Below are 24488 nucleotides of genomic sequence, written 5' to 3' on the forward strand. Positions count from 1 at the left end.
TCTTGCATGGCTGCGCATTGTAGATATGGACCTGGATCTACAAGAACGCCTAGCAAATTTGCCGTGCGTGGGGTCGGAACTATTTGATGAGTCCCTGGAAGCGGCTACCAAGCGCCTGTCTGATCATGAGCGCTCTTTTGCCTCGTTGGTCCGCCCCAAGGCCAAAGTGACCACTCCGAGGCCTTACCGACCTCCCCCGCGGCGCTACCCTCAAAAGTCCACGCCGGCTTTTTCTAGGCCTCCTCCTCGGCGACCCACTCAGCAGGCCAGGGCGTCCCACCAGAAGCCTCAGGCGCAAGCGGCGTCCAAACCGGCGCCGTCTTTTTGACGCTCTGAGCAGATGGGGGCGGGCCCCCTCCGCGCTGTCACCGTCCCCGCTTCCAATCGGGGGCCGGCTGCGAGCTTTTCATTCGACCTGGACTCAGATCACGTCCGATGCTTGGGTGCTCCGTGTCATCTCGGAGGGTTACTCCCTCAACTTCAGGGAGGCTCCTCCGGACAATCCTCCCGGCGCGTGTCCTTTCAACCGGACACAACTTCCCCTTCTCCTCTCGGAGGCCAGGGCCTTGTTGAGTCTCCGGGCAGTCGAGCGGGTGCCCCCCAACCAACGGGGTCAGGGGTTTTACTCCCGTTATTTTTTGGTCCCTAAAAAGACCGGGGACTTGCGCCCCATTTTGGACCTCCGGAGGCTAAACAAGTTCCTTGTCCGGGAGAAGTTCCGTATGTTGTCGCTTCCGGTCCTGTACCCACTGTTGGGAGAAGGGGACTGGATGTGCTCCCTGGACCTGGAGGAAGCTTATACACATGTTCCGGTGCATCCTGCCTTCCGCAAGTTTCTACGGTTCCAGGTGGGGGAGTTGCACCTTCAATACCGGGTCCTCCCCTTTGGCTTGGCTTCATCCCCTCGAGTCTTCACGAAGTGCATGGTGGTTGTCGCGGCAGCCCTGCGATCTCAGGGTCTGCAGGTCTTTCCCTAGCTGGACGATTGGCTGATCAAGGCCCCTTCCAGGGAGGGGGTTATCTCAGCGACCCGACAGACTATCATCTTCCTTCAACGTCTGGGGCTCGAAGTGAACTTTCCCAAGTCTCAGTTGTGCCCGGCTCAATCCCTTCAGTTTATCGGGGCCGTGCTGGACACGGTTCGCCTCCGTTCGTTCCTCCCCCTCCTCGGTTGGAGGCCCTGCTTCGACTGAGCAGTCAGATTTCGCTGCAGCCCTCAGTATCGGCACAGAGTCTGATGATTCTGCTCGGCCACATGGCGTCGACAGTTCATGTCACGCCATTCGCCCACTTGCACCTGAGGCTTCCTCAGTGGACCTTAGCCTCCCAGTGGCGTCAGGATCGGGACCTGGTCTCCTGTCCTGTAACAGTGACTCCTTCTTTGAGACGCTCGCTCCGTTGGTGGACCAACTCTTCCAATCTTTCCGGGGGTTTGCTCTTTCTCGTCCCTCCGCATCGCAAGGTCCTGACCACGGACTCTTCGGAGTACGCGTGGGGGGCTCATCTCGACGGTCTCCGGACTCAAGGTCTATGGTCGGCGGTGGACCGTCTTTGTCACATCAATGTGTTGGAGCTTCGTGCAATTTTTCTGGCTGCTCGAGCGTTCTGCCACCTGCTGCATGATCAGGTAGTCCTCGTGCGGACGGACAACCAAGTGGCAATGTACTATGTGAACAAGCAAGGGGGATCGGGCTCTTGGTCCCTGTGCCGAGAAGCCCTGTGCCTTTGGGAAAGGGCGGTCGCCCAGAACATCTTTCTCCGGGCGGTTTACATTCAAGGAGAGAAGAACTGTCTGGCCGACAAACTCAGTCGTCTTCTCCAGCCGCACGAGTGGTCGCTCAACTCCCGAGTTCTGCACGAGGTCTTCGACCGCTAGGGGACTCCTCAGGTGGATCTGTTTGCCTCCCCGGAGATTCACAAACTGCCCCTCTATTGTTCTCGGATGTACTCCCCGGACCGTCTCGAGGCCGATGCCTTTCTTCTAGACTGGGGAGGGAGGTTCCTGTATGCGTTCCCTCCTTTCCTTCTGATCTTGAGAACGTTGGTACATCTCAAATCAACCGGAGCCACTATGATTCTCATTGCGCCTCGTTGGCCTCGGCAGCACTGGTTCTCCCTGCTCCTTCAACTCAGTGTCAGGGAGCCTCTACTTCTGCCTGTTTTTCCCTCTCTGCTGTCTCAGAGTCGGGGTTCGCTGTTGCATCCCAATCTTCAGTCTTTACATCTGACGGCTTGGTTCCTTTCCCCTTGACTTCGGTTCCTGTTTCTCAGTCTGTGAGGGAGGTTTTGGAAGCCTCGCGCAAGGTCTCGACTAGGCTTTGTTATTCCCAGAAGTGGACCAGATTTTCATCCTGGTGTTCCTCGCACCATCTGGATCCGGGTTCGGTTCCGGTGTCTTCGGTTCTGGAATATTTGTTGCATTTGTCCCAGTCTGGGCTGAAGACGACTTCCATTCGGGTGCATCTCAGTGCGATTGCTGCTTTCCATCGGCATCTCGAGGGTCGGTCTCTCTCTCTTTATCCTCTGGTTACTCGTTTCATGAGGGGTCTTTTGAATGTTCATCCTCCTCTGAAACCTCCTCCTGTAGTTTGGGATCTTAATGTGGTTTTGGCTCAACTGATGAAGCTTCCTTTCGAGCCTATTGACAAATCTCATCTTAAGTTTCTCACTTGGAAAGTGATCTTTTTGCTTGCGCTCACATCCGCTCGTCGGATTAGTGAGCTGCAAGCTTTGGTTGCGGACCCGCCTTTTACGGTGTTCCATCATGACAAGGTGGTTCTTAGCACTCATCCTAAATTTTTACCTAAGGTTGTGTCTGATTTTCACCTCAATCAGTCCATTGTTCTTCCGGTGTTTTTCCCGAAGCCCCACTCTCACCCTGGCGAGGTGGCGCTTCACACGCTTGACTGTAAGAGGGCGTTGGCCTTTGATCTTCAGCGCACTAAGTCTCATCGGAGGGTTCCTCAATTGTTTTTGTCCTTCGATCCTAATCGGTTGGGACATCCTGTTTCCAAGCGCACCTTGTCCAACTGGTTAGCTGCTTGTATCTCTTTTTGCTACGCTCAGGCTGGTCTCACGCTCCATGGTCGAGTCACGGGGCATAAGGTCCGAGCTATGGCAGCTTCTGTGGCTTTCCTCCGGTCTACGCCGGTCGAGGACATCTGTAAGGCTGCCACTTGGTCTTCAGTTCATACTTTTACCTCCCACTACTGTCTGGATACGTTGTCCAGAAGCGACGGCCGGTTTGGCCAGTCGGTTTTACGTACCTTGTTTTCCTAAATTGCCATCCTCCCACCTGCCCTTTTTTGGTTGGCTTGGAGGTCACCCATATGTGAGAATATGCTGCCTGCTTGTCCTGGGATAAAGCACAGTTACTTACCGTAACAGGTGTTATCCAGGGACAGCAGGCAGATATTCTCACAACCCGCCCTCCTCCCCGGGGATGGTTTCTTTACTGGCTATGGAACTGAGGACCACGAGGTGAGGATGTGCCCTCTAGTGGTCAGGAAGGCATGCACATGCATGGTGCAGCATAGCAAGCTTGAAACTTCAATCAAGTTTGCTTGAAAAGCTGTCCGCGCTGGGGCTCCGTAGATGACGTCACCCATATGTGAGAATATCTGCCTGCTGTCCCTGGATAACACCTGTTACGGTAAGTAACTGTGCTTTACATACCTTCAATTTCTGTTAGGATCTCTTGAGAGTCATATGTATTGGAGAGCAATGTTTATACCAAATTATTCTGCACCCAAGACGATAGACTTTGTTTCTCGTCTTGACTTGGTCAGGTGGGAGTTCAGTTCAGTGTGTACAGAATGTCCTTTTCTTCTTTCTTACATCTTTATTTTCTGTCTGATGAACTAGAAAAGGTGCAGAGAAGGGCAACCAAAATAAGAGAATGGAACAGATTCCCCTGTGAGAAAAGGCTAAACAGTTTATGGCTCTGCAGTTTGGAGAAGAGATGACTGAGGAAGGATATGATAGAGGTCACAAGTGGAGTGAAACAACTAAACACAAATAAGTTATGAACATGAAGCTACGAAATAACACATTCAAAATGAATTGGATAAAATATTTTTTAACTCGGACAACAATCTCTAGAATTAGTTGCCTAAGGCTGAGCTAAAGCAGTTAGTAGATCTGTATTTGATATACTGCCTGTAGTATACAATATAAAATAGAGTGGGGGAGGGATTACAAAAATGGAAGCATACATTAGGAAGCCTAGGTTACAATTTAAGAGAATATAAAATATATCAATTATAACAGAAAAGCTAAGTTATGAGTTTTAAGGGGACACAAATACCAAATAAAGCAGGGCAAACTCGAAATTCAGGATGGTACTTTAGATCATCAGGTACATTTTCAGTGTGTGGTGTGTTGTTTTTTGGTTTTTTTTTTAATAGTTTGAGGGCATCAAGATTTACAAAGACTAGGAGACACTTGATGAAGTTAGAGTAATACTGTTAAAATCAATAGGAGGAAATTTTTTTTCACTTAGAGAATAGTTAAGCTCTGGAACGCATTGCCAGAGGATGTGGTAAGAGCGGTTAATGTAGCTGGTTTTAAAAAAAGGTTAGGACAAATTCCTAGAGGAAAAGTCTATAATCCTGCTGTTGAGACAGACATGGGATGGTAGCATGGAATGCAGCTACAATTTGAGTTTTTGTCAGGTACTTGTGACTTGGATTGGCCTCCGCAAAGAAGGGATACTGGGCTAGATGGACCCAGTAAGGCTATTCTTATGTTCTTATGAAACAAATTACATAGCACTTCTTCCCATGGGCAGGTCTGCTAAGAACTTAAGGAAAGTAAAGACCTGAAATTATATTGGATGCTTTTAAACCAGCTCTGCTGCCTGTCTTCCTTTTCTTTAAAGAATGAGGCCTCCTTTGACAAAAGACACATCTTTAGGTTATTTAAAATGTTATTTGCATTCTCAGAATATGACCTGAGAAAAGAGGGCTGGCTCTTCAAACTGAGATTTCTATATGCAACTAAAAGATGTCACAATAGGGGGAACTGCACACTAGGCTCTCTCAAACCTACAGTACAGAGTACAGTGGAACCTTGGTTTTCGAGCATAATTCGTTCCAGAAGCATGCTCGTAAACCAAATTGCTCATATATCAAAGCAAGTTTCCCCATAGGACAGGGGTGTCCAATGTCGGTCCTCGAGGGCCGCAATCCAGTCAGGTTTTCAGGATTTCCCCAATGAATATGCATGAGATCTATTAGCATACAATGAAAGCAGTGCATGCAAATAGACCTCATGTATATTCATTGGGGAAATCCTGAAAATCCGACTGGACTGCGGCCCTCGAGGACCGACATTGGACACTCCTGCCATAGGAAGTAAGGGAAACTCGCTTTGATTCATTCCACCTCCTCCTCCTCCCCCCCCCCCCCAGGGCTACTGGCGCTGCGCCATCACTCCCCACCCCCTCCCCGCTCGAACCGGCATTGCATCCCCTGCACGCGAACATCCCCCGTGAGAACTGCATCGCACCCCCATGCTGGAAGCAGCATCCACCCACCCATCCAAACAAGCTCCTTACCCCATCTGCTGCATGCCGGAGCCATTTAAGGAAAGATCCCGCCTCTTGTCTGGGCTGGGCCTTGAGCATCTGTGCATGCTCATGGCCTTCTGGCTCTCGCAAACAGGGTTACTCACAAACCGAGGTTCCACTGTACGTAGAAATAAATCACTGGGTAAATTTCAAGTTTATTTAAAATTTCTTATACCGCCCAATCAACCTTCTAGGCGGTGTACAAAATCATAAAAACATACTTTAGCTAAAATACAAATTTAAGCTGACAAAGCATCACCAAACAGTAACAATAACTTACAAAGACAAACGGGAACAAAAGGTAAAAAGGCAAGAACTACAATAGTCAAAGTAAAAGAACAATTAGGGAAAAAACAATAGGAGGGGCTGCTTTAAATAATGTTGAACTCAGTTGCCCTTAAAAGGACAGTTAGATCTCGAAGGCATCAAGAAAGAGAAATGTCTTTAGCTTCGTCTTAAAATTATTAAGAATTGATTCTTCGCTTAAGTAATTTGGGATACTATTCTAGAGAGAAGGGGCGGTAACAGAGAAGATAGTAGACCTCATTGTATGTATGTATTTCAGTGACGGAATGAAAAAAAGGTTATTGGCTGTCGATCTTAGAGTCTTAGAAGGATTATAAGGGGTAAGAATGTTATTAATAAATTCGGATTGATTGTTTTGTCTGGTCTTAAATGTTAACAGAAGAATTTTGTAAGTGATTCTGTTTTCCACTGGCAACCAGTGGGCTTCTTGCAAAAGGGGGGTAACATGAGTGCAATTAGATTATATCCCAAATAAATAAAAGGTGGCATCTTAATTGAAAATGAATTGAAATGATCTGTGGAATCAATACTAAACTAAACTAAACCTTAGGTTTGTATACCGTGCCATCTCCGCAAGCGCAGAGCTCGGCACGGTTTACAGAGTTAAGAGGAAAGGAACTACAATAAGGGATAAGGAGAGGGACTAAGAGGAAAGAGAGGGACAGAATACTGGAGAATGGGAGGTGATTAGATTTTTGCAAAGAGCCACGTTTTCAAGTGTTTGCGGAAGGATTGGAAGGAGCTTGAGTTTCTGAGTGGGGATGAGAGGTTGTTCCAGAGTTCTGTGGTTCTAAAGGGGAGAGATGTTCCAAGTTTTCCTGCGCGGGATATACCTTTTATAGAGGGGAATGATAGTTTCAGTTTTTGGGAGGGTCTGGTGGAGTGAGGTTTTGAGGAATTCCAAAAGAGTGGGATTACGGGAGGAAGGATGCCATGTAGGATCTTGAAGGCTAAGCAGGCACATTTAAAGAGGACTCTGGAGTATACTGGGAGAGTATACTCGGGAGAGGAGACTTTTTTCAGTTATTTTATAGTTATTTTTTTACTTTCTTGATTTTGCTTCGGGAACTCCAGCAGCGGGAGCCAGCCCACACCGCCGAGAAGGAGAGCATCGGACCTGCAAACAGGCCACTCAAGCCCCGATCCGCCTCCTCCCCATTGCCAGACGGGAGAGGAGACTTTTTTCAGTTATTTTATAGTTATTTTTTTACTTTCTTGATTTTGCTTCGAGAACTCCAGCAGCGGGAGCCAGCCCACGCCGCCGAGAAGGAGAGCATCGGACCTGCAAACAGGCCACTCAAGCCCCGATCCACCTCCTCCCCATTGCCAGACGGGAGAGGAGACTTTTTTTCAGTTATTTTATAGTTATTTTTTACTTTCTTGATTTTGCTTCGGGAACTCCAGCAGCGGGAGCCAGCCCACGCCGCCGAGAAGGAGAGCATCGGACCTGCAAACAGGCCACTCAAGCCCCGATCCGCCTCCTCCCCATTGCCAGACGGGAGAGGAGACTTTTTTCAGTTATTTTACAGTTATTTTCCTTACTTTCTTGATTTGCTTCGGGAACTCCAGCAGCGGGAGCTTTTGCCGACAGAGCCAACCCAGCCCGCACCAACACCATTACCACAGCCCAAACCAGAGACATACCAGAACCAAAGAATCTTCCACACCACAAACAAAATGGAAAATTACATATACAAAACCACACTTGCCATCCTAATACTTTCACTACTCATTTCCAACTGGCAAACCACAGGATATCACCTATCACCCATCCCAATTCTGACAACAACCTACAGACAACCACAACCACCCAGAAAAATCCACACCACGAGAACCCTAACATCCTGCCCACTGACCAGCCAAGACCACATTCCCACCACCTGGGGAAAAAGACCTCCACCAAAGCACAAGACTACTACTCAAAAACAACTCACACCACCAAAAAATATCCTCTACCTTAATTGCAATCCTAATTCCAACACAAAATATACCTCGTTAACCTGTGCCTACATGAATATAAGATCAATTAGCCCAAAAGCAAACCTAATTAAAGACTGGCTGACTGAAGAACAACTAAGCTGTCTCTTCCTAGCCGAAACCTGGCTAACATCCAATTCGGACCCATGCATAACCGAATTCTGCCCCAAAGGGTACAAATTAGAGCTGGTTTGTCGAGAAAACAAACGAGGGGGAGGACTAGCTATTCTAGTACAAAACAACCTCAACCTAAAAGTTCTACACAAACACTCAACCCCTCACTTAGACCTTCTTGCATGCCAACTCTCCGACAATACACTCACAGACACCTTGAACTGTCTATTATGCTACATCACTCCAGGAAAATGGAACACTTCAAAACTTGAACTCGAAGAATTCATATTCCAGAACTCTCTAACCTCCACATACAATTTGCTCCTAGGAGACATCAATCTCCACCTCGAGGACCACACATCCAAACAAGTAGACGATATACTCTCATACCTCGACGCCCTATCCTACCAGATCCTCAATCCTGAACCCACGCACGAAAAAGGCCACCAACTTGATATAGCAGCATTCACGTCTCATAACCTCCACACCCCAAAAATTCATATCACCAATGGTACCTGGCATCCCTCTCTTTGGTCAGACCACCACAAATACACTTTCACCATCAACTGGCCTCAAAATAACACAAAACCCAAGCCACAAAAAACAACCTTCAAATCTAGACAGAAAATTGAGCCTGCCACATTCTGGGATAAAGTTGACCCTATAATCGCCCCCATCGACCCAACTGACTTCGTAAATCACTGGCGCATCCTAAGTGAAACAACCTTGAACGAGCTAGCCCCTGATAAAACCAAACATAGAACCTGCAGATCCTCAGACAAGTGGTTCGACTCCGAACTCCTCCTACAAAAAAGGCATTGCAGACAACTTGAAAGATCTTGGAGAAAAAAGAAAAATGATCAAACCAAATCCGCTTGGAGAACCCAAATCAAACTATACAATATCAAACTTAAAGAAAAGCGCAAAACATACTACTCTAAACTAATTGGCACAAACACCTCTGACACAAAAACACTCTTCAACTTAGTAAAAAAACTTACGGACACAAACCCATTCCTTGCCACTCAAGGCAATAAACCACCAACAGCTTCTCAACTAGCAGACCACTTCAAACACAAGATCACTACAATCAGAAATACCTTCAACAACTCAACCACCAAACTCTACGAGATAATAACCCCCACAACGGAAGAAGCCATATCTGCAGACAGAACATGGACCACATTCCCAACCCTACAATGGTCTGATTTGAACCGACTATACAAAAAATACAGCCACACCTCATGCGACTTGAACTACTGCCCATCGTATCTGCTTACAAATGCCTCCCTTAAATTCAAAACCAACCTCATGCAATGGATTCAAAGCACTCTCATAGAAGGTCAATTCCCACAAGATCTTGGAGAGATCATAATCACACCCCTACTGAAAGATCAAAAAGGCCCTATAGACGCTCCTACCAACTACAGACCTATCGCTTCGATCCCATTATATGTCAAACTGATTGAAGGACTTGTGGCTCAATACCTCACCAACTACCTATTTGACCATAATATACTTCACTCCTCTCAATCAGGATTTAGATCTCACCACAGCACGGAAACACTACTAGCAACACTACTAGACATAGCCCGACAACACCTCAGTAAAGGACACAGGATCCTAATTATCCAACTAGATCTTTCCGCCGCCTTCGATCTAGTCGATCACACCATATTACTCCAGATACTTGATGCAATCGGGATCTCAGGGGTGGTTTACAATTGGTTCCAAGGATTCCTCAAAACAAGAACGTACAGAGTTAAGACAAACAACACGAAATCTAACCCATGGTCAAATCCATGCGGAGTCCCGCAGGGGTCACCACTATCGCCCATTCTATTCAATCTCTTCATCTCCTCCCTCGGCACCACTTTAGACAACCTAAATGTAACATCATTCAGCTACGCAGATGACATAACTATTCTCCTCCCCTTTGAAATCCAAGACCACACCTCAACAGGACACCTGGAAATAATTCTGGATGAAGTAGAAAAATGGATGACAAACCACAAACTGAAACTAAACTCGGACAAAACCAAATTCCTAATGCTTGAAACGGACAAAAACCCATCCATAACAGACCTAGAAATTAAAGCAACCAAATACCCAATCCAGACCTCACTCAGAATCTTGGGAGTGCAGATAGACAGATGCTGCACTATGCAGACCCAAATCAACAAAACTACCCAAAAAGCATTCTTCACAATGCGCAACTTAAGAAAAATAAGGAAATTCTTTGACAAAGAACACTACAGGATAATTGTACAATCCCTGGTACTAGGTCTCGTGGACTACTGCAATATCCTTTATCTACCATGCCCCACAAACATGATCAAAAAACTTCAAACTGTTCAGAACACAGCCCTTAGACTAATTTACTCACTCGGAAAATTTGACCACATCACCAATGCCTACCTAGACTCACACTGGCTACCGATTCGAGCCAGAATTCAATTCAAACTATACTGTCTACTCTTCAAAGTAATTAACGGTACTGCACCCACCTACCTAAATGACCGCCTAAACCGTAACCTTCCAACCAGAACAAGAAGAAAACTGACATCATTCACATACCCACCACTCAAGGGTACTCACCGCAAAAAGCTTTATGATAGCCTCCTGGCAACACATGCTGCAAAACTCGAACCTTCCATCACCAGATTGTTAACCACAACATCAGACCTCAAGACATTCCGTAAAGAAATCAAAACACTGCTGTTCAAAAAGCATATACAATCTACCTAACCTCCCTCACCCCATCCCCCAAGAAACCAAAACACTGCCGTCCAAAACATCTTCCGATGTTATTAAGTCTTTACTATCATTCTGTTATTAAGTCTCTATCCTCAAACTGTATTCTCTATTGTCATGTACCATCCTGGAAATGTCCAGTTCTCTTCTTATGTAATCCGCTTTGAACCGCAAGGTACAAGCGGAATAAAAATCACTAATGTAATGTAATGTAATGTACTGGGAGCCAGTGAAGCTTGGAGAAGAGTGGGGAGACATGATCGAACTTGCTTTTTGCGAAAATAAGCTTAGCCGCGGCGTTCTGAATAAGCTGAAGTCTATGGAGGTTTTTCTTAGTAAGGCTTATATAGATGGAATTGCAGTAATCCAGTCTAGAGAGGATAGTAGATTGAACGAGGACGGTAAAGTGAGAATGATGAAAGCAGGATCTCACCTTTCTCAACATATGAAGGCAAAAGAAGCATTTTTTTATCAAAGAGTTGAGGTGATCGTTGAAGGAGAGAGAGGAGTCTATGACGATGCCTAGGACTTTGCTTGAAAACTCAAGCTGAAGAGTGGGTCCAGAAGGTAATGGGATGGAGGTGGGGAAATGATCTAATGTTGGGCCGAGCCAAAGTAGTTTTGTTTTGGACTCGTTCAGTTTCATTTGGATAGATTGGGCCCAGGATTGGAGATTCGTAATACAAGTGGATATGTTCTCAGCGAGGTTAGAGAGGTTCGAGTCGGTCTCGAGGAGGATGAGGATGTCATCGGCGTAGGTGTAGAGAGTTTCCAGGGGGGATAGATGAAGGAGTTTCAGAGAGGACATGTAGATGTTGAAAAGGATAGGAGAGAGGGGGGAGCCTTGCGGGACTCCGCATTTTCGCAATACTAAAAAAAGTCACCTGGAACAATGATATTTTACTAACTTATATAATGGATTGTCTAATTAATTTGCAAAAATTGATAACCTTTATCAAGAGCTCCACATAGAGAATGACACAGAGAAAAAAATGTATCACCGTTCTCGCCCCGTCCCTATCCCTGCCCCGTCCCAGTGAGCTCACTCCCCGTCCCTTCCCTGTCCTCACGAGCTCAGTGCCCGTCCCTGCCCCGTCCCCGCAAGCTCAGTCCCCGCCCCGCAAACTGTCAGATCCCACCCACACAATCCTCGAATAGTTATGATTTTATACTGAACTTATTTTATTAAAGTATAAAAAGAGACAATATTCTGTACAATTGTCATTTTATAAACACAAATAATACAGAGCAAGGATCAACAAAACCCTTGTCTCCCCTCCCTTTCACAAATATCCCCTCCACTATTGTGAAAACTGAACAAACCAAATTACTACAGAATACTACATAGAAAAATCAAGCTAACAGAATGCTTCAGTCACATATGGCAGGAATAGTGTTAGGGGAGAGCAACTAGGGCAACTGTCCCCTGGTCCGAGAGAGAGACCTAAGCCAGCTGGAAGCTAAAGAAGCACAGCCTGGGCTTTGTGGTCCCCAGTTATGTCTAATACCAGCTCTAGCAGGATACAGATTTAAAATCTAAAATATTCTAATCACAAAATATAAAATAAATTTATTTTTTCTACCTTTTGTTGTCTGGTAATTTTATTCTTCAAATCACATTGGTCTTAGGCTTTGGTTTTGGGTTCCTGTCTTCATCGTGGCATGGCTGGCTCCTGAAGGTAAAATAGGCACAAGAGGAGCTGGGGAGGAGATGCCGAGATTGACACAGGTGCAATTTTTTTACCACAGGAGCAAGACTTTTCACCGCTTCCACGGTGCGGTAAAAGATCTTGTCCCCTATTCCCACGGGGCGGTGAAAGGTCTTGTCCCCATTTCCGCGGTAAACCAGTTGCAAATGTCTCCATTCCTGTGGATTTACTGCACTGACCGCGGTAAATGGTCCCCATGTCATTCTGTAGCTCCACACTAGTAAGAGATCACTGATTTACAGTTAAGTTAGCACGTGCTATTTGCTACCACCGTATTTTATTCCTTGTCCTTGTAAGGCCACTGCCCAGGCCTGGTTTTAAGAGTAACCAAAATAGGCAAGCAAACCTGTTTTCTTAAATCAAATGTATGTGGCTGTCTTTGCTAAATGTTCTTTGCAAATATCCTAAAATCAAAAGCCCCCCTTTGCTTAGAGAACAAATAGTCTAAGAAGGTCTGTCCTGCTTGTGCAAGTTTCAAGTTTATTTACAATTTGATTAATCGCCTATCCCAAATTCTAAGCGATGTACAAATCAGCAAAATACGTAGTTAAAATATACATAAAATAATACATAAAATATACATAACTAACAAAAGTTTAAAAAACATGATAAAAAAACTCATTACCAACACAGTGAAACAATAGGCAAGGCAAGGAAAGAAATACAATCTAAGTAATGTAAGAGTCAACAATTAGAGGTTAAGCACAACAGGAAGGGAAAGGCAAAACTGAATAGAAGATTTAAAAATAAACAGAAGAGCAGTAGGCAATTCAATTAAATATTGAATGCATCTTTAAAAAGAAAACTCTTAAGTTTGCTCTTAAACTTTTCCAAGTTCTTTTTCTCTCTTAAGTAAAGTAGGAGTGAATTCCAAGTCTGAGGCACCGTAATAGTAAAGATAAATTGCCGTCGAGTATTGATAATTTTAAAAGAGGGAATGACCAATAAATGTTGGTCATTTGATCTCAATAATCTAAAAGAATTATATGGTATCAATGCTTTATAAATAAAAGCTGGAGTTTTAAATAAGAGAGATTTGAATGTAAGCAAACATAATTTATATAGAATACGATGAGACACTGGAAGCCAATGAGCTTTTTGAAGTAAAGAAGTCACATGATCAAACTTCTTTGCTTTCATAATTAGTTTAATGGAAGCATTTTGGATTATCTGCAACCGCCTAATTTCCTTTTGAGCCATTCCCTTAAATAACGCATTGCAATAATCAATTTTTGAGATAATCATTGAATGAATTAGTATATTCAATTATTTTGGACATAAAAATTTGGATATTGAGCAAATTTGGCATAGTCTAAAAAAGGTAGCTTTAACAACTGTGATTTGGACTAGGGCCATGTTCATTATACCTATTAAAATGTCATTTGGTTTGCTTTTGGTTTTTTTATAGATTGTTCCACACATAGTCAACCTGGTCCAGTCTTTAAAAAGTGATGGCCTACCTTCCAGTATAGCCTTCCTAGTGCAATTTGCCGAGCTAATGCACTGTATGATATATCACTATTCGGGATTTCCAGACCTCTATGAACCAATTCTTGAAGCTATCAAGGTAAGGATCTATGCAGTACCTTTTTTTGTTTTTTGATACTAGGAGAGCATAAAAAGAAACGCATTCATGCTCTGTATCTCACATGTAGGTCATAATTAAAGGTAACTTAATTGTTTCTTTTCCTTTGGTACATAAATGTTCTCTAAGCAATACATGTAATAAGCTTTTACAGCAGCACCTTCTGCTCTGGCCATTGGTGGAACTGGGTAAACCTAAATTGATGAAGTGCAATTCTCTATCATAGAGACTGATAGTAAGAGCACCGTGGCTTTTAGAGAAGGTAATTAAAATCATTTTGAAATGTTTTGCATTAAAGATGAGATCTAGCAGGTTGCCATGATCAGTTATTGTCCCCTATACCTTTATTTTGAAGCCGATTGGCTAAAATAAACCTTCCATTTTTTCGGTACTCTGTTATTCTCAGTAGAAGAGTTAGAGCTATTATCTTTTCAGAAAAGTTTCTGTTGTATAATTTGCAGGCTTGAACAGAGAATTTAACAAGTTTGTATTTTGATATGCACCCTTTTGTTGGAAAACAACAGACGAGCTACTGATTATTCTAGTTAGTATTTTGAAATACCTAATGAGCATGTTTATATCCTGCTCTCCTGCTCATCTCCTGTAGTGGCCTAAGAAATTTGTAGCATAATTATCAGTAGATAAAACTATTATTACCCATTCAATCTGCCCAGTAATGTGGCCAGGGTAGTAACTGCCATTCTGTGCAAGCAGCCATCCTGTATGCCTTTTTTGAAGTCCTTTGAGTATAAATGATCTATACTTTAATTTCATTTTCTTGCCACATAGGGATCCTCTGTTTTTATCCCACACCTTTCTGAATTCTGTCACTTTTTTTTGTCCCCACCACCTCTATTGTGATGACATTCTGGGCATTTCCCACCCTTTCTGTGAAAAAAAAATTCCTTCATATTGCATGTTGAGAGACCAACTCTGAAGGGTGCTGGATCTCTGTGGGTAATGGGAACACATTGAAGTGTTAAACTAAAAATAAAGGATTAAATACTGTCTAGTGCAGTGTATCTCAAACTGTGTGCCTCCTGAGATTCCAAGTGTGCCACGGCACACTGAGGAGGAAGAGAGGCGCCTGCCAGCTGACTTCCCTATGCGGTATGGCGCCAGCACTGCCCGATTTGCTGAAGGCCTGCATGTTTGCCCCTTCTCTAGCGTCCTCTGTCTTCCCCCCTGGCCTCCTGGTCTCACCTTTAAAGCTAATTACATCAGCCTGCAGAGGATCGCCGGTAGGTAAAATGATTTTATTTTCAATATAGTGATTGAAATGTATCATTTTTGAGAATTTATATATTGTATGTATATATATTATATGTATATTGTGTGTATATGAAAAATGAATGGAAAAAATTACATTACAATTAGTTAAGGGGATAGGAGATGGGATCTGGGGCAGAGCTTGGGTGGGCCTAGGGAGATCTGTGGTTGGGGTACTCGGTTGATATTTGTTAGATTTAGCTTGAAGTAGTTGAGAAACACTGCTGTAGGCAATCAGCTGGTGCCAGTTTCTTTCCTCTCCAGCCCTCTTCCCTGCTGGCACCCCCTATTGGTGTCTCAGGGCCCATCTGGAGGGCCTCTGCACATGCACAGTCGTCGACGTGATGATGTGATACATACCCATGATGTCATCACCGCGACATCCGCGTACCTCTGGGTGCCTCAAGCCATGGCCACTACCTTTAATGTGCCCCGGCTTGAGAAAATTTGAGAGGCATTGGTTTAGAGTCTTCAAAATTTAGGCCCTCTACTTAGTTCATTCCGCTTGCTTTTTTTTTTTTTTTTAAACCAAATAAGAGTATATTTTTTGCAAGACACACAAAACTGGTTCTACTACCCGCATAGTTCTTAACCTGCACATATCCAGTATATTTATTTGTTTTATTTTATATTTTCTCTAAGGACAAACAGTCCTTCAGTTCTCACAGTTGGGTGATGTCATCCAACAGAGCCTAGCATAGAGCTAACCTCATAGTTGTCTGGGACGGTTAATCACTGGTGTGCATAGACAATTCACTGCTGAAAGTCAAATCACAATGGCCTCGACTCTGAGGGAAACTAGAGCAGAAAAAACATCAGCCAGACCCATTCAGAAATTATTCCTTTGGATACTTTATTCCATAAATTCTTAGATAATATTGACCATCCAACCTTCCAGTTTCATCAGAGGAGAAGCTTCTGCCCACAGACGCACTTGACTGCATGCAGGCTCCGGTAGCTTGAACAAGTTACTCTAAACTTAAAACGTGCCGCGAAGGTAAGGGGGAGGGAGGGAGATACTTGGACTGCGCAAGGGGTGCCAAAGGGCGGTGAGGTGGCGAGAGGGAAGGGTGGTGGTGGAAAGGAACAGACGCTGAAGAGGGGTGAAGAGGAACAGATGCTGAAAGGAAATGGGGAACAGATAGTGGGGAGAAGACGCTGAAGGGAAACAGGGGAGAAGACGCTGAAGGGAAATGTGGAAGAGTGTGGAGAAGACGCTGAAGGGAAATGGGGTAGAGAGAGTATGGAGAAGACGCTGAAGGGAAAATGGGTAAGAGAGTGGGGATAAGACGTTGGAAGGGAAGAAGACAGAGATGCCAAACTATGGGGAAGCGTAGGAAAGAAGATGGGTTCCAGACCAATTGGGGGGGTGTGAAGGGAGAGGCACAGTAATGGAGCAAATGGAAGACGCAGAGAGAAGATAGACAGTGGATGGAAGGAATTGAATGAGAAGATGAGGAAAGCAGAAACCAGACAACAAAGGTAGAAAAAAAAATTATATTTATTTTCTCTTTTTTTTTTTTTGCTTTAGGATAAAGTAGTATATTAGTTGTGTTGATAAAAATTTATAAACAAAGCCCTGCAAGTTGAACATCTCATTCTCTAGTTGAGCAGCCAGAACTTTGATTTATAAGGAAGGAATAAGCTAAATATTGCAGTACTGAGGCTTGTATGGATGCTGCGTGGATAGTAGTCGCATGGACGGGGTGGGGACAGTGGTCGCGGGGCGGAGTGGGGACAGTGGTTGTGGGGAAGGGGCGGTGACGGGGACAAATTTTTTTCCCCATGTCATTCTCTTAATTAATGGACCTATTAATTTTAATGTGATTTCTATGGATTCCGTTCATTTTTTATGATTTTGATCCAGGTTTGGGTCTGTCATTTGTAAAGAGGGACCAACTTTTCCCAGAGCATTTGGGCATCAATTTTTCCCTCTAGATTTAATGGATTTGTTTTTGTTGTCTTGCTGTTTAAGGTAAATCTTCGTATACTGTATAGTGGTCTGACCATATTAGTGATGAATATTCAATAAAGGACAGCAGTTTTGGATCATTTGCGGTGACCATGTCTAGCGAGTGGGGTTTTTTTGTGAGTAGGACCAATTGTGTTATATAGAAATTAGAGATGGTTGAGGTATTGATTCAGTTCCTTAATATCCTCATTTAGATTACAGTATTTTCTAATGATAGGTTGAAATCACCAAGCAGTCTCAACAAGGAGCATGTTAACGCCGCATCTATATAATAAAACCGTAGGCGGCGCATGCGCAGTCTTATCAGCGTGCTTCCGTGATCCGTATGTCCGTGGCCGCCAAGACTGCAGCATGCCCCGCTCTTTCTACGGCCCCACGCGACACTTCACTACATTTTCGCCAGAGCGGTTTGCCAAGATAGGGGAAGCTGAACAGCTCACTCCCGCCTCTGCTCGACTTCCTGTTCACAACCCCCCCCCCCCCAAACAACCGCATAGGAAAAACTCACTCACTCCCTGCTCTCCTGCCACGGCGGTTTCTCCACATAGGGAAAAACTCAATCAATGCTTCCTTCCTGCCGTATGTCCGTGGCCGCCAAGACTGCAGCATGCCCCGCTCTTTCTACGGCCCCACGCGGCACTTCACTCCATTTTCGCCAGAGCGGTTTGCCCAGATAGGGGAAGCTGAACAGCTCACTCACGCCTCTGCTCTACTTTCTGTTCAAACCCCCCCCCCAACAAACGCAAAGGAAAAACTCACTCCCTGCTCTCCTGCCACGGCGTTTGCTTCCTCTACTCGGCACGGCGCTTTACCCGGTTGCCTCCCCCTGCCGCTCTGAATACCTGACCGGCTAACTTTAAACCCGCGGCTGGCAGCGGATGGCGGGAGGAGTGCTCATGGTCCTGCCGCCGCTGGCGCTCCTGTTCACAGCACGTCGCCGACTCCCCCCCTTCTCGCAACAATCGCTACCGCTCCTGTTCAAAGCGGCCTGCTGAGGTTCGCGGCCGGCTGTAACGAACCTCACAGGTCGCTCTCCACATGGTAGCACGTTCCCTCTGACGCGATCGCGTCAGAGGGAACATGCTACTGAGTTGGAGAGCGGCCTGCGAGGTTCGTTACAGCCGGCCGCGAACCTCAGCAGGCCGCTTTGAACAGGAGGATCAGCCACCATGGGGATCGTGAGAAGAGCCGCCGAAAAAAAAAACCTTCAGCCTGCAGCAGGCCAGCACGCGGGAAGGGAAGGGGGAGGGGCCGAACGGAGCAGGGCAGCTCACGGTAAGAGAAGGGAATGGGAGGTGGGGGAAATGATTCTACTGCTTCAGCAGGGATCTGGAGGGGAAGGGAAATATCACTGCTGCTTCTGTAAAGGAAAGTGGTGGTGGTGGGGGGGGAGAGAAGGGAATGGGGGGTGGGTGGGGAAAAATGCTGCTACTACTTCACAGGGATCTGGAGGGGAAGGGAAATATCACTGCTGCTTCTGCAAAGGAAAGGGGGGGGAGAGAGACAGAAAGAAATACAGACAGACAAAGGAGGCTAGGGAGAGAGACAGATAGAAAGAAAGACAGACAGGGGACCAGAGAGAGACAGAAAGAAAGACAGACAGACAAAGGGTGCCAGGGAGAGAGAGAGAAAAATTGCAGGAGGGAGAGAGACAGAAAGAAAGGAAGAAAGAGACAGGAGCAAGGAGAGAGACATAAATAAAGAAAGACAGCCAGCCATATATTCTAGCACCCGTTAATGTAACGGGCTTAAACACTAGTTAGATATAAATTCTTGGGACTTTGGTTCACATTTTGACAGTGGACAAGGAGGTCTGTAACAGAGTACAAGGCCTAAAGGTTGTTTTACAGGGTCACTTCTAAATTGACAGAATAATGGTTCTATTTCTTGTTCACATAGAGAGTTGGCTTTTTCTATTTCTAGAAAACTTTTATATACCATTGCTACTCTCCGTCCCTTTTACCTTCATGTGCTGATCTGTATCATTTTATATCCAACTGGGTAGATCTCTAATGTTGCCGGATCAGATTTATTTTTTAATCATGTGTCTGTGGTGAACATTATTCCTAGTTCATATTCCACTATTAAATTACTGGTTGGGGTAGTTTTATTCCATATGGATCTTGCATTTACATAGCAGCATGGTATATAGGTAGGATTGTTGGGCGGGATACAGGTCTATCATATGTGATTGTTTTTAAGTTTCTCCTGGAGTTGTTTGTGTGGTTTCTGTTCCTTTGTGTTCTACTGTTTGGGGTAGTTGTTTCTATTATGCATGGCATCCGGTCTGCACAGTTTTTCAGTTGTCTATGTGATGTATTTTCCTATAAGGTTGGCCATAGCTTTCTGAAATCAGATAAAACTGGAATTCTGTTTTTGATATTGATGTGTAGTTGCAAACCTAAAAACTTCATGGTAGCCACCAGCCATATGCAAGATAATACTACCCACTTCATTGTAGTCAGTTTAGTATGTTACCTAGGGTGAAAGGGCTAGCTCTCCTAGTGGTATTTTGATATCAGGAGTGGATAATGTGGATGTTGTGTAGCTTTGATCATGAGGGAAAGATGGTCAGTTGGGAAGGAGTCATTTCTTGGTCTCCTTGTTTAACATTGTTGGCGTTTCTGTGTTATAGTTGGAGAAACCGCCTTTTCTAAATTTTAGTGGGTAACTTTCATTAGGCTGGAATCAATGCTAGGGATCTTCAGCTTGGAAAAGAGAGGGCTGAGGGGAGATATGATTGAAGTCTACAAAATCCTGAGCGGAGCAGAACGGGTACAAATGGATCAATTTTTCACTGTCAAAAATTACAAAGACTAGGGGGCACTTGATGAAGTTACAAGGAAATACTTTTAAAACCAATAGGAGGAAATATGTTTTCACTTAGAGAATAGTTAACCTCTGGAACGCATTGCCAGAAATTGTAGAAATAGCGGATAGCGTAGCTGGTTTTAAGAAGGATTTGGACAATTTCTTGGAGGAAACGTCCAAAGTCTGTTATTGAGAAAGACATGGGGGAAGCCTCTGCTTGCCCTGGATTGGTAGCATGGAATTTATTTATTTATTTATTTCGATTTCTATCCCGTCCTCCCAGGAGCATGGAATGTTGCTACTCTTTGGGTATAGGACAATGAAGCCATTGTAACATCACTGATGAGGCTGGCTCTGAGGCACTGTGGAATGAGGCATTATGACATCACAATCTCAGCTCTGGAATATTGCTCTCATTGGGGTTCCGGAATCTTGTTCTTCTTTGAGATGCTGGAATATTGCTACTCTTTGGGTTTTGGCCAGGTACTAGTGACCTGGATTGGCCACCATGAGAATGGACTACTGGGCATGATGGACCATTGGTCTGACCCAGTAAAGCTATTCTTATGTTCTTATTTTTGGTTCATTTCCAAGCTCATTGTGTCTTTTTACCAGTTTTACTTCTTTCTTTGTTCCTTTTCTTTAGAGTTTATAATAAGTTACTTGAATTCAAGAAAGAGAGAGTCGCACCTCCTTGTATGCAAGATTTTCCAATATTCCATCTCTGGTGGGGTTTCATTATCGGAGAAGACACTCGGTGAATTGGTGTTCTCTCGAAATTTCCTCTGCTGCTCACTTAGTTTCCCCAGCCTTCCCTAACCACTATGGCTACTATAGCGTTCTTAAAATCTGCTTTGCTGGCAAGCATCTGCAAAGCAGATGTTTGGTCCACATGTCATCCATTCATTTCACACTGCAGCTGGAATCACTCCGCAGAGATGGTGCATTTTAGTCAAGCAGTACTCACCAATCTGTCTTTGCAATCTAGGCAATTTTCACATTATCTGATCAGGTTGCCCCAGTTGCCATATCTGAGTTTGGGTATCATCCACTTTTGTGCCTGATTATATCTTATGCATTGGTGGAGAAAGCAATATTGAACACCCTCAGACATATTCCACACCTAGCATGAGTAAAAAGAAAGATTGCTTTTTGTAACATATGTTCTCTATAAATAATAATAACTTTATTTTTGTATACCGCCATACCCAGGCAGTTCTAGGTGGTTAACATCAATTAAATAAAATTTAAAAGAATTACAATTGTTAAGATTTACAAACAACGAGGTCGTTGAGGTATGCATGAAGGGGTTATACAAGTCATTGGAGTTCGGTTGTAAGAGAGCGATAAGAAGGAGTAAATTGAGAGTTCAGATCGTTGGTGGGAGGGGAGAGAAGAGAAAGAAGGGGGATTAGGGATTCTGTCCGTGGAATAAATGAGTTTTGAGAAGTTTTCTGAAATCGAGGTAGGTTTACAGGATTACCGTATATACTCGAACTTAAGTTGATCCGAATAGGAGGAAAAATGGTTGACTCGAATATAAGACAGGGTCTTAATATTCAAGTGCCCTGCCCTGCCCGGATCTGCACCCAGTGTCCCCTCCCTCACACCATCCCCTGCCAGGCTCTTTACCCAGCCCCCTTCCCTGCCAGGCTCTGCACCCAGCCCTCTTCCCTTCCTTACCAGGCTGTTCATCCAGCCCCCCTACTCCCTGCCAGGCTCTGTACCCAGCCCTCTTCCCTCCCTGTCCTACCAGGCTTTGTACCCAGCCTCCTTAACTCCTTGCCAGGCTTTGTACCCTGTCTCACGTTCCTACTCTGTACCCCCTCTGGTGGTCTAATGGTAGGCCGGGACAGGAGGGATGCCTCCTGTCTCCCATCCCGGCCAACTAACTTTTTTTTTAAATATCCCCTCTGCCCGCGCTTACCTTTTGTTAATCCCTGGTGGTCCAGCAGTGTACGGGGAAGGAGCGATCTTTCTGCACCCTGCCTCGTGCTGAGCCTCTCTGTCCCTGGTTCCCATTTCGAGCCCAGCAGTGCACCCAACAGGGCCAAGCTTTTCGTGCTTCCTGCTCTGCCCCGCGCTGCTCTTGGAATGGCTGCCGCCAGTTCTCATCCCACAAGAACTGGCGGCAGCCATTCAGTGAGCAGCGCGGGGCCAAGCAGGAAGCACAAAAAACTCGGCCCTATCAGGTGCGCTGCTGGTCACGAAATGGGACGGAGAGGCTCAGCATGGGGCAGGACGTGGAAAGATCGCTCCTGCCCTGTATACCGCTGGACCACCAGGGATTAAAAATGGCGCAAAAAGTAAGCGCGGGGTGTTTAAAAAAAAAAAAAAAAAAGTTAGTCGGCCGGGATGGGAGACAGGAGGTGTCCCTCCTGTCCCGGCCTGCCATATCGTCCGGGAGGGGGTCGGGTTGATGACCCCCATTTTTGGGCCATTTTTTTGGCCTCAAAATCTTGTCCTATTTTCGAGTATATACAGTAAGTTTTCTCTTACCTTGTTGAAAGTTGCATTATTCCTGGAGCTGTGGAACTGAAGAAAACACTGTGCTCTGAGACAGCTGATCAGCCTGCTGCCATGTGATGACATCACTCACTTGAGCGCCTGATTACGCCTGCTGTCTGTGGAGAACATTTGTGCTAGATTAGATCAGAAAAGATGCAGAATTTGTTTGAGGGTATTCAGTTAAGTATTTAAAGCTGATCACTGTGGAAGACTTCAGGTATCTCGGGTCCTGTATCGGAGCTGACAGAATCTGTGGCGAATTGGCTGGGAAGAGAATTTCATTGAAGTAACTGTAGCGTAGTCCATTGATGGACAGCCAAGGAATGTTATTGGCATTGATTTCAAAGCCAACTGCATTCTGTATCCTTCAGGCACAGAGGAGAAACTGCAGAATGTCAGGGCACTGAAGAATGTGAAAAAAATGTTTTTAATTAAGCAGCTCTAAACTAGTAAGATGTTCCTTAACAATATGTCTTTGTTTAATGTTGCTTTCTTCTATATCCCCCCCCCCCACTTCCCCTTTACAGGAACTACCTAAACCCAATGAAGAGAAGATTAAGCTGGTTCTCAGTCAAAGTGCCTGGACGTCTCAGTCCAATTCACTGGCATCTTGTTTATCTAGACTTTCTGGAAAATCTGAAACCGGGAAAACGGGTCTCATAAACCTGGGAAATACATGCTATATGAACAGTGTCCTACAGGCACTTTTTATGGCCACAGAGTAAGTTTAAAATTGTAACCCTTTTGTATCGTGCAGCTGGATCATTTTTAGTCTTACCAAACTTGCAAGCATTGGCCAACTTGCTAGGTTAAGTGCAAAAATGCTGGAGGTAAATGGGGACTGAGCAGAATCTTTAAGGCCTTGTGCTGTAGACAGTTATGCTGTTTTAAGAATATCTGGAAAATGTGATGCTGGCACCCTGGGGAGAGGGTGGGGCAGGGTGCTTTTGAGTACCACTTGCCATTATCGAGGAACAAATAGGATCTTGTCTGCTAATATTTTTTTATTCCCTTACCTCCATCTACTGCAAAGCGTTAATTGATCTCCTGGTTTACCCACAATTCCTCTCCAGGCAAGATCCTCTGTGCATTTCCCATGTTGTTTTGAGTTCTCATCATGGATTTGCTTCTTCCACTTGACTGGAAAGCAGTTCTGTGCATCCCCCCTCCATTTGCTGAGGAATCGGTTCCTTAAGTTTTGGTCTCATATCCTCATCCCCTCATTTCTGGAACTTCTTTCCACCGACATGAGAGGATGACCTTTGAAAAGGGCATTCAAGTAAACATGCATTTTTCAGCTCAAAGTGCCTGATATTCAAACTCAAAAGTAGTGACCTCATCCAAGTTTGAAAATTAGGTGGTTATACAGCTAAAACTTACACAGATAAACTGCAATCTTTTAAAGAGGGTATAAAGTATATGCATTTGTTATTCAGATATATTGCTAATAATGTTTGCATGGCATTTTCTCTCCCAATCATATCACATCCTTCCCTCCCTGCAGCTCAAAGTGAAGTATATACATACTTTTAGGAAACTGAAGGACTGAGGGCAAGATGCACAAAACTCTCCAACCATCTAACGATCATCGCTAAACTAGTTTGACTGGTTTTGTGATGATCTAATTTGCCGACCCCATATACAAAATGGCCCACTGCGTGCTTTACCCAAGTGTTCGTTCATTCTTCCTCTGCCATGCAAATGACCTTAGTAGTATTAAAATGAGCCCGCCGATTGATGCCCTGACATTGCTAAGGCACCTAGCAATGGCTGCTAAGGGCCCAAAATTACCAATGGGGTTGCCCTATTTTTTTTCTTTTTATGATGGACACAGATCTCGTGTGTGTATGTATGTGTGTGTTACGCACAATATCTGTTCCCATCCAAAAACAAAAGTTGTGCCGAATTGGTGCT

General features: G+C 44.8%; 1 protein-coding gene across 2 annotated transcripts in view; it reads left to right on the forward strand.

Moving 5' to 3' along the window:
* The window catches only part of USP38 (ubiquitin specific peptidase 38), a 167866-nt gene that overhangs the window by 89676 nt on the left and 53702 nt on the right, over nucleotides 1–24488 (forward strand). For both annotated transcript variants that reach the window (XM_033939927.1, XM_033939922.1), the window contains 2 exons: nucleotides 13838–13996; nucleotides 23102–23295. In XM_033939927.1, coding sequence (XP_033795818.1) covers nucleotides 13838–13996; nucleotides 23102–23295 — 353 coding nt within the window. The remainder of the gene's footprint in view (nucleotides 1–13837; nucleotides 13997–23101; nucleotides 23296–24488) is intronic.

Source organism: Geotrypetes seraphini, chromosome 1 (genome assembly GCF_902459505.1).
Source record: "Geotrypetes seraphini chromosome 1, aGeoSer1.1, whole genome shotgun sequence".
Taxonomy (NCBI): domain Eukaryota; kingdom Metazoa; phylum Chordata; class Amphibia; order Gymnophiona; family Dermophiidae; genus Geotrypetes; species Geotrypetes seraphini.